The following is a 14,034-nucleotide window of genomic DNA, read 5'->3' as shown; positions in this document are numbered from 1 at the left end:
CCAATGGAACTTCACTGTAACTGAACAGGGGGACTTGAGTCTCCATGAATGTTACTTGGCACTTCTCAGTTCTCAGTCCTTTCTCTCCCCCTTCCACTTGTCCTGAAAGAAAACCCTAAACAGCCCCAAAAACCACCATGCACATTATTGAAAGGAATAGTAGTCAACTTTCCCATATTCTTCAGACATAATCTGTTCTGCTTGTATAAAATGAGAGTACATTAGACTTTATGGTAGGTGTCTTTAAAGCATAATTAATAACTGGTATTTTGGATTAAGAACAGCTGGGAGTAGAAGTCATCTCCCCTCAATCACTGTTGTCTCGTGGTTTTTACTTTTGCTTCTGAACAGAAGGATCACTTCACTCTCCTCCTTTTCCTCCTCTGCTCTGGCCTTGCACACCTTTACAGCAAACAGTAACGAGCAGTTGTAACTTGCTTTGACTCTAACATCCTGTGTCCCTCCAGCGTTACTGAGAGGGAGAGGATCGGGATTCCCACCGAGCCGGAGTCTGCGGACAGCAACGCCTATCCTCCTGCTGTTGTCATCTACATGGTGGATCCTTTCACCTACACTGCAGACGAAGAATCTGCCTCAACCAACTTCTGGCTGTTAAGTTTAATGAGATGCTACACAGAAATGTTGGATAACTTGCCTGAGAACATGAGGAATTCTTTCATTCTCCAGGTAATTCTACCTTCCTTTGTATCTTCAAACTGGAAAGTCATTCTGTCACAGCAGGCTTTTGATACCTACTCTGTACTGAAGATACAGAATGGAAGATAATATAAAAATATATAAAGTAATATATAAAATTCAGGTGATGTTTACAGATTATTTTGTTGACAGTACAAGTCTATATATTAGAAAACCACCTGCTTTTTTGTTTTGATGAGGAAACTAATGTAAGGCAGCCATGGTATCCTGCATGAAATCTGTTCCATGGTTCTAGCAATCATATATGCTGGATGCTTCCTTAAGAGGGCTTTTAGTTACTTAAGTTGCAACTTGGGTTGCCATTGCCAAAAACGCCCAGTTGCTCCTATGATTACTTTGCATGTTGAGTTGTTTGCTTTTGCTATGCTCTCGATTTATACTGTTTAATCCAAGAGAAATGTGCAACCAGACATTTAGTGTATAATTTAAGTATTGTATTGTTATCTGCTTCTTAAAAATAATTCACCATGTAACTTGGCATATAATAATAGTTACTTACTATGGAATTACTTAAGAATTGGATTTGTGTAGTCAGAAGCAGAGCTTGGCCTCTTGCCCAGACTGCCTGTTTTCCATGCCTCTTCATCACAGTGGCTCAGTAAAGAAGTGAGGGGAAAGGGGAGGCCAGAGATTGAACCATGTGTGTACGTGTGCAACACACACAAGAAGCAGCACCATGAATGATGTCTCTATGTTGTCTTCATGTGTGTTGAACTTGGCTTAAACAGTTTATAGGAAAAATAAGGAATTGGAAGTTGTGACAAGTGTCTCAAATCTGGCATGGAATGTGTTTGTCATTTCTGGTAATCCTGACCTTATCATTCCCTAAAGTGGTCGGGGAACCTCCCACCAAACTATTTCAGTCTTGGGGATGAAGCGAAAATCAGATTCACAACTTCATATTGTGACACACTGCAGGAATTCAATTGATTCAGACCTGAAGATGCAAAAAACAAAACAGCCCCTGATGTTACCATAGCTGAAATACAAGACCATGCAAACTGCGTGTAGAAACCGTATGTCAGTCTATGCAAGACAACTGATATGCTTCCCAACTCAAAGTACTGTTTATTTCCTGGGGACTTCCCCTTGGTTTGTCAAAATATGGGGCATTTTGCCAGTTTATGTCAAAATCATAGTCATTTTTCATCAAGTAGAGGTAACATGAGCTAGTCACCAGCACGGTGTTCTCACAGCTGAGCCACAGTATGTACACACAGTTATTCCAAAACAAATCAAACCCAAATGTTCACAGACTTATTCCAACTCATAAACAGTGAGGGAAAGCCCAGCTTCTGAAAGTCTTGGATAAAGAACTTGTCCTGAAAAACACGTGGTCAAGTTTAGTAACCACAGTGTGTGACCAAAGCTCCAGTGGTTCAAGCAAGAACCACAGATCAGAGAAACTTTCGTGGTGCTTCAGTTTTATTACTACTGGAAATACTTGTCAGAAGGATCTGTGTGGGTCTCGCAGCATTGGCTGCACCGTAAGGATGTTGTACTAGTCGTTTCTGCTCCAAAGATCTCACTGTTTAAGAGAAAAGACAAAACACCCCATAAATCATAACAGAACCTTAATTCTACTCTCTGCCATGTCCTCTAAGGCTGACAGGGTGGTGCTGGCTGCCAGAGGGCCAGCAAGCAAGCGCTAATTCTGACCACAAGCTGTGGAACCCAACCTTCCTGAGTGCAGAGTTAAGCCCACCCAGATGATGGAGCAAAGGTGCCTGCAAATGCAGATGGGATCAGAAGAATGAGGTTAAAAAAATCGAAGGTGTTTGAATACAGGGATTTGGATTAAAAGAAATTAAAATTTCCCAATTTTTTTTTTTTGGTATTGCTTTTAAAAGCCACTGGTAGGTACTTCTCGGGGTACACTTTGATGACGTTATGCATGTAATTAATGATGTGCCCTTTCTAAAATGAAGGATGAATGAGAAAGTGGACTTCAGCAAAGTAACACTTGACTGGGTAAAACAGTCTGCTCCCTTTGTGGAGGTGATGGGGTTTGTCATTCAGTGATGATCGTGTCACAGAAAGTGACACTCATTTGAGTGTCTGCTCCACTGTTTGTCAGCTACTACAGATGTATTACGTACTCTGCAGTTATTCTTGTGCTGTAACGAGATTCTTCCATTATATTGGGTGGTCAGTCTCAGTTTTGAGAGATTTTACAGCCTTAAATACATCATCAGAGTGGGAACTGAAGGCTTGCATCAAGGAACACAGTCACTGGCTGTTGTGGGTGCCCATGCAAGAGGGTGGTAGCCCTGCTAGGGAGCTACAGGTACGGTAATGCAAAGACACCACATACAAAGTGCTGTGGTTCTGAAATGACTATTGAATGTGTGAGTCTGGCTTGATATTAATGAACAGCTCCTTGAAGACGTTCAGTCATGTTTTCTTGTTTATACGACTTGTACAGATTGTGCCTTGCCAGTACATGCTGCAGACAATGAAGGATGAACAGGTTTTCTACATTCAGCACTTGAAGTCGCTGGCTTTTTCAGTGTACTGCCAATGCAGGAGGCCACTGCCCACCCAGATTCACATCAAGTCTCTCACAGGCTTTGGACCAGCTGCCAGCATCGAGATGACCCTCAAAAACCCAGAGGTTAGTACTGGAGTCAGGAAGTGAAAGCTTGTTAATAAACTGTAACCCCTTCTCTCCAGTATTGCAGAAAGAGGAGAGAAAATACTTTTAGGACTATTTCTTCAAAGTGTAGAAGACATAACATAAGAGGAGAAGTTAATCTAATACTTAATAGAAAATAGTGAGAACAGTGGCAGACTACTTGCTTTCAAAACATTTTAAGCTTCTGGTTTTGAGTCATAAAGTAAAAGGGTAAAAGATCCATGTGGAATCAGATCCTGAGACACTGTGTCATCTCAGTCTGCAGTAGTCCTACAAGAAAGTGTTTATGTCCAACCTTTATTTATATACACATATATATGAAATCAATTCCTGCACCTAATTACAGATATTATATTAATTCCCTGAGGTACTGGAGAATTCCCCCTCTTTCAGTGGGATCCTTATCTGCCATCTCTATTTTAAACAGTAAATATTCAAGCCCTGTTTGTGGGTTTGCAGGGATTTCAAAGGAGGAGTAATCCATCGTAATTTCCATGGATGTTTTTCATTATCTGAAAGATAAGGATGACTGTTTTATTTAGATTTAATGGACTAACTAAACACTTAAACACTTACTTTGAGATAAAGACATGCTTGTTAGGATTTAAGCCCCTCAATTCAGAACCATCATAAACCCAAGCTAACACCACATTTCATTACTCACGTAAAGCCCTAAGCTCTCACTGGGAATTCCTAAAAGCAGTATCACCTCCGGCATCTCCTCTTCACGTTCTCTCCTCACCCTTCCCTCAAAAAGGTACCTGTTCAGCAGGACGGATTTTGCAGCAAGTTGAAGTCATACTTCAAGCTATTTAGGTGTAAGGGGAAGAGCAATAAACTTGCAAGACGCCTGCAGACATCTCCCTGCCTTTACTTAATGTTCGTGCACTGCTGCCAGGGGAGTATGCTTGCAGGAAGTGGCCAGGGCAGAAACAGGAGCCCCCTCCATGTCTCTTAGGAAAACACCATAACCGACTTCTCCTCTAAGCAGGTTAACTTGCACTTTGCATTTCATGTTTAATCTCCTTTCTGGAATGGTTTCCACAAGCAGCTCGCACTTAGCATACATCATTAACCAGATCTCAACTTTCTGCATTGCCCACGTGTTGCTCTCAGGCTGCCCCGCACTTCCCAGCTTCGGCTCAACAATTAATACCCTGGCTGGTTCTAAATTACTGAGTCTCTCTGGTCAGGCCCATCATGGTTTTTCTTCAGAGGGGAGTTACAAAGCAGAGGTGGGGTTGGGGCTTTGTGGAAGAAGACCTGAAGGTCCTGTTGGGCAGATGAGTGTGGGCAGCAAGGTGCCCCTGCAGCAAAGAAAGCCCACAGCAGGCGGCTGCAGTAGGAAGAGTGCTGACAGAGCAAGGAAGGTGAATGTTCTCCGCAGCTTTGGTTAGGCCTCACCTGGGTTGTACTGTGTCTGGTTCTGGGCTCCTCAGTACAAGAAACATGGACATACCAGAGCAAATCCAGCAAAGGGCCACTAAGATGATGAAGGGATGAGAGCATCTGGCAACTGAGGAGATGCTGAGAGAGCTGCAGTGTCCTACCAGGAGGGCTCTGATGAATGTACACAAAGACCTGCTGGGAGGGAGAGAAGATGATGGAGTCAGGCTCTGCTCAGGGGTATCCAGTGGGGGGACAAGAGGCAAGCGGGCACACACTGACATACAAGAAATTCTGTTTAAATGAAGAAACACAAGAAAACTTATTTACTGTAGGGGTGATTGAGCACTGGACCTCATTGCTCAGGCAGGTGACCATCTCCAGCATGGGAGTTTGGAGTGCATCAGTTTTAGCCAACAGAAGTGGATTGTCTGTAACAACCCTTTCCCACTCCCTCTCTTGACTGTGAATGCCTTGATTTATCATTTCCTGTACTCACTGACATCTGTGTTTGTGTATTTCATGCATTAAATAGTTACTGATCTACCTGCTGATGACTTTCTTACAGAGGCCCAGCCCAATCCAGCTATACTCACCTCCGTTCATACTGGCACCCATCAAAGACAAACAGACAGAGCTGGGAGAAACATTTGGAGAGGCCAGTCAGAAATACAACGTGCTCTTTGTGGGCTATTGTCTGTCTCACGATCAGCGCTGGCTTCTGGCATCCTGCACTGACCTCCATGGTGAACTGTTGGAAACCTGCATAGTTAATATTGATCTACCAAACAGGTAAAACCCTTTACCTTTTACATTACATCTAGGACTATCGTTGTCATCCCTCACTCCTCAGGCTCTAGCACATCCCTTCTAATCATATTTCCTGCTGATGTAAATCATGATAATGTTACAGTGGTAACATTTCAGTTGGCATTTTCATAACTAAAAACTGCAGAGGAAATAAGATACTGGTTTACACTTGGTTTACAAATCCTACCTGCGATTCTTACCTTCAAGAACAACCAGTGTGTTGCTCAGCATATTGACATCTCTTGCATGTCACTGCAGTAATAGTACTGACAGCAGGCACGTATTGTTTCTGCTTCTTGTTAGTAAAAGGTGAGTTGGGCACTCTCCAGGACTGTCAGGACTCCTGCGGAGGGCAGGCAATGAACTAATTCTAGAGAACAGAACTCTGAACATTGTCCTGGACTCAGTTCTCACTCTTGGGTTTTTGTCTTCCTCAACCTCCAGGTCAAGGAGGAGCAAGCTGTCTGCACGGAAGATCGGGCTGCAGAAGCTGTGGGAGTGGTGTGTTGGGATCGTGCAGATGACATCCCTGCCATGGAGAGTTGTCATCGGGCGGCTCGGCCGCCTGGGCCACGGGGAGCTGAAAGGTAGGAAGTGTCAGCACTGCCCCTTGTCCTGGCTTGCAGTGGACACATGGGCCTAGTGCACAAGCTGAATGACTCACAGACCTGATCGTGGGCCTTGAAAACCAGAACGCTGAGAGCGATAATCCCACCCTGAGTGCAGAAACAATTTGCTTCTTTCTACACCGGGTTTCACATCTCTCCTCATGTCCTGCAGATGTTGTGTAGGTTAACTAGAATTTGCACAGTGTACTTCCAAGTGGGTTTTGTCACATTAGGGAAGAGATCTGGACAGTAGTTATCCTGTCACAAAACAGAAATGGGATTTGATTCTGATTCCTAAACCGTGCCCATTGCCCTGTTTCACACCAGGTCAGTACCTCCTCTAGCTACAGGTGGAATGAAATACCCATTCTTAAAGACACACATCCTCTTCAGGATGTGGCTGAGTAATCGGGTAGCTCATGGAAGACCAACAAACCCCATGGAGTGGGCACAGAATACCCGGCTTGCAGGGCCCTGTGCTGCAAAGTGTTACTAATACGTAACTATTTGCACCATTTGGTCCCATCATCATGTTTATTCCTTTCAGACTGGAGTATCCTCCTTGGGGAATGTTCCCTGCAGACAATCAGCAAACAACTGAAGGAGGTGTGCCGCATGTGCGGCATCTCGTCAGCAGATTCCCCTTCCATCCTCAGTGCCTGCCTCGTCGCTATGGAGCCACAGGGATCATTTGTCGTGATGCCGGGTAGGTTTTATCCAACTGTTTATTTTCCATACTTTTCACAGAAGCCCATGAATTTGGGAAGACTTCCGAGTCCAACAGGAAGTCCTGGACTGCCATGGCTAAACATGGTAGAAAACAGGTTGAGCTGGCAGAATTCCCCAGAGTACCATGAAGAGAAACTGTGCTGGGAGTGCAGCTCCTAGGGGAAGGAGTACTGCATGTACTGTCCCTGTCAAAGCAATGGGCTCCTTCTGGAAGGGGTCACGTCTTTGGGGAGATCAGTCCCCATCACCTGACTGTGGTGATGTAGTCATGAGGCAAGAGCAACTGCAGCCTCTGTAAGAGTCCACAATGTGAAAGAGCAGGAGTCTGTGCAGATGGGAGTAAGGACAGATCTGCTTGCTTTTCCAGATGTATTTATTCCAGATATATTTAAGGTATTTAGAAAGTTCTATTATAAGCAGCAGTCCACAGAATTGAGTTGAAATATATTCAAATTTTGGGGTTCCTTTTACTTATTTGTTGCATTATGTACACATGTGCTTTTAAATGTACGTGGTGACTTATCCTTGCCAACTACTCGGGGGGGGGGGTTAAGTTTAGAAATAAAAGAATACTCCCTGCAGCAGAATTGAGCAAGCTTGAACATGACTCATCAGGTTGAATAATTTTCAAAGCAGAGATTTTGTAATGTGAGAAAATAGATGGCAAGTTTTGCTATCCTCATGTCAACTGAAGTGGGGTATATTTCATAATTACACAGACGTCCGTGTCAAAATAAACTTCATTTGCTCATTTAACGGGGAAGTCATTGGGTCAGGGCAGCAGAATGAAAGGAAAGGTGAGGCATTGTATGGGAATTCACATAGCTCAAAATCATCTGTACAACTTGTGATCTTGATTTCAAGCTCCTCTAGTAACTCGTTTTAAGATAAGAACCCTCAAACGTGTATTAGCTTGCAAGCCCAGATTAGGTGTACAGAAATGTGACTTGAACACAGAGCACCTATTTTGAAGGTGATGGAAATGAACGTCTCTGCTGTTGCTTCTGTTCTGGCAGATGCTGTCACTATGGGCTCAGTGTTTGGCCGGAGCACCGCGCTGAATCTGCAGTCATCTCAGCTGAACACCCCACAGGACGCCTCCTGCACACACATCCTGGTTTTCCCAACCTCTGCTACTATCCAGGTAGCACCAGCAAATTACCCCAATGAGGATGGATTCAGCCCTACTAATGGTAAGTAAGCAGTGGCTCATGTAAGAGCTGAGATACTCACCAGTGCTCTGTGGGCTATTGAGGACATAAGCAGAGTTGCACCAGTCATGAATAAAAAACCCTGAGCGAACCAGTGTTCTCCCATAGACACCATAGCACCCAGTTCAACTTGAAGAGAACACCCCTGTACTTTATACAGTTACAGGACAAGGTTTTTTCTGAGGTCTGTTTTCAGGGAATTGTGCTGATTTATTCCATAAGGAATATGGAATATGGACCAGTCAGTCTGCAAAACGGCACAGACTTGAAAATGCTTTTTCTTGTTGTTGTGGCTTGGATCAGGTCACATGAGGTTTGCAGTAGTGGTGCACTTGATGCATGTTGTGTAAGCAGCTTGTGGTTTAGAGTTTGAATCTTCCAAAGCAGGCAGAGCAGACCAACCTGAGAACTCTGTGTTAGCTTGTGCTTTTGCAAGCGTGCGCAACCCTGTAGTTTGTGTCAGCAAGACTCTGGGTACTATTTTATATCTTTCCTAACTCTTTTCCCATAAGTCCTTAAAAATTACTATAAAATAATTTAAACCAAGAGCAACCACAAACATTTCCATCAGAAATATTTTGTGCAGAGCGAAGTTCCAGTGTAGAGAGGAAGAAAGGCCCACTATTTTTAAGGAAAGAGTCTGCTTTGATGTGTTCCTGCTGGAATTCCAGCGGGCCTCACAGCCGGGAAGTTACCCCTCCCCACACTGCAGCAGCTGTCCTCTGCAGGCCCCAGAGCCCTGCTGAGTGCTGTGCTGACAAATATTTAACCTGCATTAACCTGCCCTGGAGTGCTCCAGATGCTAATGAGCACCAGGGACCAGAGCTGGTGCTTCCAAAAGGGTGTTAGATTTAATTTTCTTAACTCTCTTCTACTTAATGATTAAACTGCTTCCTATGCTATTAGCCATCTCATTTATGCTTTGGAGGCTAAGCAGAGCATGACATTAGTTCTGTCTTGTTTACTGAGGTTGTAGGACAGAAGTTAATGAACTTGAGTTAATTCATTGCTCTTGCAGTGAATTGTTTCTCTTTAGAAGATTCAGAAAAACAACCACCTGCGCATTTCCACCCTGGGCCTTCAGGTGAAATCAGTTCAATGCAGATGTGGCCTTTCCCTTTTCATGCAGAGGGGATGCTTTTTCAAGAGAAATGATTTCAGTATGTAGAAATGCAGAGCTCTTATTGAGGGCTCCATGTGTCTTAGCATAAATTTTGCTGCAGCTCTAATTAGTCCAGCTAATTCAGATGGCTCCCACTGTCCCTTTCTGTGTCCTGAAGTGTACTTCAAATGTTGTTATACTGCTTAAATGCCTTTGCCTGCTGAAAACTCTGGATAAGGAAAAAACCCTATAAACCATATCGTGATGCTTGTGAGCTTTCGCTGTGTTTTAATGTGTTAGCTTTCCATCGTGTAAATCACTCGTGGTGTTGTAACCAGTGTTGCAGATGCCTGCGAGATGGAATGTGCTGCTCACAGAATGCAAACACATTTTCACTGTATCTTTACATCTCTCCCACATATTAACATAAACCAAATAAAACCAGCAAATGATGGTAATACAACTGTATTTAATTCCTGAGATTAAAGTAAAACATTAAAAGCTGCATTGTAGGAAATCCTGACGCAGTATCTGAAATAATCATGGAACTCCACAGCTTGGGAGCAGGGGCCTTGCTGCCCTTATGGATCCTGCGAGCAGTGCCCCTGAAGCTGCTGGGATTGCTCCAGGATACTTGGAGCCAAGTGCCAAAGTCTGAAGAGCAGCACATGCTGTGAACAGCACACCTCGCTTTGTTTGGTGGATTTCAAGTGTGTAGTGAATGGATTTCTGAGACCAGCTGCAGAGAAGAGTCATTTTTTGTGTTGTGAAGATCCATTCGGATTTGATGAAGCTGCTGTGACAGGATTTGTGTTCATCTCTGACCACTGTTCAGCTTCATTATTTTAATAGATGTCTGCCAACTTTTCCTTTCAGATGTGTGTGGTTGCAGGGAATTGAACAGTCAGGTGCTTGTCTCTGCTTCCATCTGCCTCAGCAGAATGTTAAAGAAGTATGATAATGAATTAAAGGGAGTGCTCATAAATCCCAAAAAATCTCTTGGCAAAAAATGAGTGCAGCAGCACACTGGGAATAATTTCTCTTTCTTTTCCTTTCCAGATGACATGTTTGACCTCCCATTCCCAGATGACATGGACAATGACATCAGAATTTTAATAACAGGGAATCTTCACTCTTCACCAAATTCCTCCCCTGTTCCTTCCCCTGGATCACCATCTGGCATTGGAGTGGGATCTCACTTCCAGCACAGTAGGGTAAGGCTGGAGCACTTCAGGGCACAGGCTACTGGAAATAAAAGGCAAAAAAAGACCCAAATCCTTCAACAAAACCTTTTTTTTCCTGTAGATTCTCAAACATAACCAGGTCGATAGCAGCAGAAATTACTGTTACCACTGAAGGTGGTGGTTAAATACTGCTGTTGAAGATGCCTCTGCCTCGGCTCTTTACATCTCTGAAGTTAATTGTTAGTGTAAAGATAATTGAAAGCAAGAGAGGAGAGAGAAGCTTTATCTTTGTGTGGCCCTGTAAAAATCTGGACTCATCCAAGCTTTCTTCTGGGAAATCACATGGAATGTCCCTGGCACAAAGTGACAAGTCTTTGAGAGAAAGGCAGATGGCAGCTCTCTTCATGGGAGTTTCTAGGGGGGCAGAAGGGACCTAATTCTGGTAGTAATAACCCTTGCCCATAGGGACTCCCCAGGTGCTGTGGGTGCTTATGCAAATGTTGTTTGCTCAGTAAAACTTAGCCCAGAGCACACAGGGCTTGTAAGTTTTGTTTGAAGTGGCTTTTCCAAAGTTGGTTCCAACACCAGAGATTACATAAAATGCAAATTCGTTTGGGTAATTCAGGGTATTTTCTGAATCAGCATTAGCACACCTTGGATCATGTTTGATGGAACTCTTTTACTCATCCATGTAATTGTGAAAGAGACTTAGCTGTACTCTTCAAGTGGTTGCCATCACAAGTGTGGAGAAGTATGATGCTTCAGAATTCCCTGTGGAGAAGCTTTATTCTAGAAATAGTACATTTAAGGCAATAGCATATTGCTTCTTTACTAAATGATACAGTATTTTATTAAAGAAACAGGCCGACTTGTATACAGGAAACAGATAACAGATAAGTTATACATAAGTCTGTATAATATGCATAACTGGATCTTGTGGCTGTCACTGGTGGCTTTAACTGTAAAACTGCTATGAAAGCAAGTACCAAATAGATACGTACAGGAGGTATTCCTACAGCTGAGCTCTGTGGTGCTCCATTCAGCCTCTGTAACACAGCACTGCATTCTTCTAAACATAAGGAAGATCTTAAGAGAAGAATTCTCACTTCCTGAAAAGGACTCACTAAATGGGGTTAGTTCCCCACCTGGAAGGAAAAATTCCTCAGCCACAGAAATGCTAACACTGTGTTTTGTGATCTCGGTACACAACCACCTTTCCTTATGTTGATACTCCATCCTACTTTTCAAAGGCTGCACAATTGCACGTTGCTGTCACTTGGTTATTTCAAACTGGTATGTGGCAAATTAAATGTTCTAGATGCTGTTACTAAACCCTCCAGCCACAAATCACAATTCATCACTCATTACAACTTCTCTCTCTCATGGAGTTCATTCAGCCATCTCTATCCTGTACCACTTTCAGGGATGTGTTTACAGAACTTGCTCTCTGTGGAACTCCATCCAAGTGGCTTTAAGAGCAGCACTGGAAGGTTAATGACCAAAGAGCTTAGAGGCCTGGACAAGCCATTTCTAGACGAACCTGTCAGAGTAATTCAGTTTAACCATTAACGAGGGCCTGGTAATTGCTGTGTAATTTTGGGGTTGACAAAAGCAGCAGCGTGTGATCATTACCTCGTGGGTCGGGGAAGGTCGCGCCTCCGTCCATGTAACCCGTAATTGATTGCTGCGGTTCAGCGCCGCGTGTCCTCAGTGCTCAGCAGGCACTTGGCTGCCTGGCTCCTGAGCCGCAGCCTCCCCTGCCTTTATGGGGTGTTTAACTGCCTTGGATTCCTGGTCGAGGCACTGCTGCTGGAGAAGTACCTGCTTGAAGGACTAGCAGTGAAGGCGGTGTGGTTAAGCCAGTTTCTGTATAGTGGAGTCTTCTAACCCGTTGACTTAGAAGATGTTTATGGGTTAAAGGAGCTGCTATTCCAGTTCTTCTGAGATAAGTTACGAGCTAAAATAGTTCACAGGCATCTTTTGGGCTTTTCCTTTATGAATCACAGAATGGTTTGGCTTGGAAAGGACCTTAACATCATCCAGTTCCAGCCCTCCTTCCATGGGCAGGGCTGCCTCACACTAGACCGTGTCACCCAAGGCTCTGCCCAACCTGGCCTTAAACACTGCCAGGGGTGGAGCAAAATAATAAAGGGTGTTTCCAAAAAAAACCCCAAATGTGTGTAAAATAGGAATGTCCTCTAGAACGGAACAGCAAACACCCCTTCTGGTAGCTGAGGAGATCCTGGCAGGCTTGGCGCTGTGGTTCCAGATAGGTGAGGCTGTGTGCAGATACACACAGGATGGGGTAAACAGGCTCGCAGCAACATGGGTTGCTACTCACAAGCCATGGGTATGGAAGGTTCAGGTCAGTTTTACTCCAGAAATCAAATCACAAACATACATGCCCATTAATTTAGTTTTATAGCTGGTCTCTTGTTGTTTAACTCTCTCCTCACTAAATAATGGGTTTTGTTGCATAATGAGAACATGAGTAATGAATACTGCAAAAAATACAGTGCATGAATAAATGAGTGAGTGACATAAGCTGCAAGGCAGGACGGTTACTTCCTTTCCCCCTACACTTCCCCAGTGCAGTAGTACAAATAAAACCAAAGCACAGCGTCCTGTGTCCACAGCAAGGAGCAGCAAGTGTACCCTGGTTTTATTAAGCTCTCAACATAAGTTACTGAAAAACCAGACACAACCAAACTAACAACGATGCAGACACTCTCCGTTCTTCCATATCTGAGTGTGTAACACATCCTTCCACAAGCTGAAAGACCATCTAAAGGGATTCTGGAACACAAGCCTGGGGAGCCCAGCTACAGGGGAAAAAGGAAGGGATTAGACAACTTTGACTAAGATTCGTGAATGATTAAAAGAGAGCTCATTCAGAACAGAACTGATTTAAATACTGAGTAATTAGTAAACAAAATCGATGTTGTTGGAGTGAGGTGTATAACATGGAGTAACAACCTGCCTTCCCAACTCTCCTTTCAGAGCCAAGGGGAACGTCTCCTTTCCAGGGAAGCCCCTGAAGAACTGAAGCAGCAGCCTCTTGCTCTTGGATACTTCGTATCGACTGCCAAAGCTGAGAATCTCCCGCAGTGGTTCTGGTCATCCTGCCCTCAGGCCCAAAACCAGTGTCCGCTCTTCCTGAAGGTCTGTCTTGGTATCCTTTCACAGGGGAAACACAATTAGAATTCCACTAACATGCTGTGAGCTTTCTTCCAAAATGCTGGCTTTGCATGTTACCGCAGCTGCGACAGTTCTGGAAACGGAAATGCAATTTTAGGTTTGAATTTACTTGGCCTATTAAAACATAATTCTCTGTTGCTAAAGGCCCTTACCTGAAAATGGAGTAGATTGACAGCTTCTAAACACAGAATCATCCCAGCTGTGTCTGGTATTACAGGGGTATTCCAGTTTCCATTTTCAGTCAGCCTAAGACAGGAGAGATGTCTTCTGCCATAACCCAGTTGTGACACAGAGTAAAAGCGAGTAGCACCTCCAGACAGAGCATTTACTCTACATGTCTATTTCCCCAGTTGTAAAAGTTGCACAGTGGAGTCTGTAGTGTCAGAGGGAAGCTGATACCCTCCATTGCAGAAATGCAAGTGCTTGTGACATGTATACAGCAGAACTGATGCAA

The 14,034-nt window shown here is 43.9% G+C and overlaps 1 protein-coding gene across 1 annotated transcript in view; it reads left to right on the top strand.

The window, feature by feature from the left end:
• MED13L (mediator complex subunit 13L) overlaps window positions 1–14,034 on the top strand; it is a 185,786-nt gene that overhangs the window by 166,541 nt on the left and 5,211 nt on the right. Inside the window, exons 22-29 of the mRNA XM_057411295.1 lie at window positions 468–687; window positions 3,143–3,331; window positions 5,307–5,530; window positions 5,993–6,135; window positions 6,704–6,862; window positions 7,902–8,078; window positions 10,258–10,412; window positions 13,383–13,544. Of these exons, the coding sequence (XP_057267278.1) occupies window positions 468–687; window positions 3,143–3,331; window positions 5,307–5,530; window positions 5,993–6,135; window positions 6,704–6,862; window positions 7,902–8,078; window positions 10,258–10,412; window positions 13,383–13,544 (1,429 nt within the window). The remainder of the gene's footprint in view (window positions 1–467; window positions 688–3,142; window positions 3,332–5,306; window positions 5,531–5,992; window positions 6,136–6,703; window positions 6,863–7,901; window positions 8,079–10,257; window positions 10,413–13,382; window positions 13,545–14,034) is intronic.

This window comes from Pezoporus wallicus, unplaced genomic scaffold, assembly GCF_028554395.1.
Source record: "Pezoporus wallicus isolate ANWC-B61680 ecotype Strahan unplaced genomic scaffold, APGP_CSIRO_Pwel_v1 contig_6401, whole genome shotgun sequence".
Classification (NCBI taxonomy): domain Eukaryota; kingdom Metazoa; phylum Chordata; class Aves; order Psittaciformes; family Psittacidae; genus Pezoporus; species Pezoporus wallicus.
The sequence above is the reverse complement of the archived record's forward strand: the minus strand, read 5'-3'. Positions and strand labels throughout refer to the sequence as shown.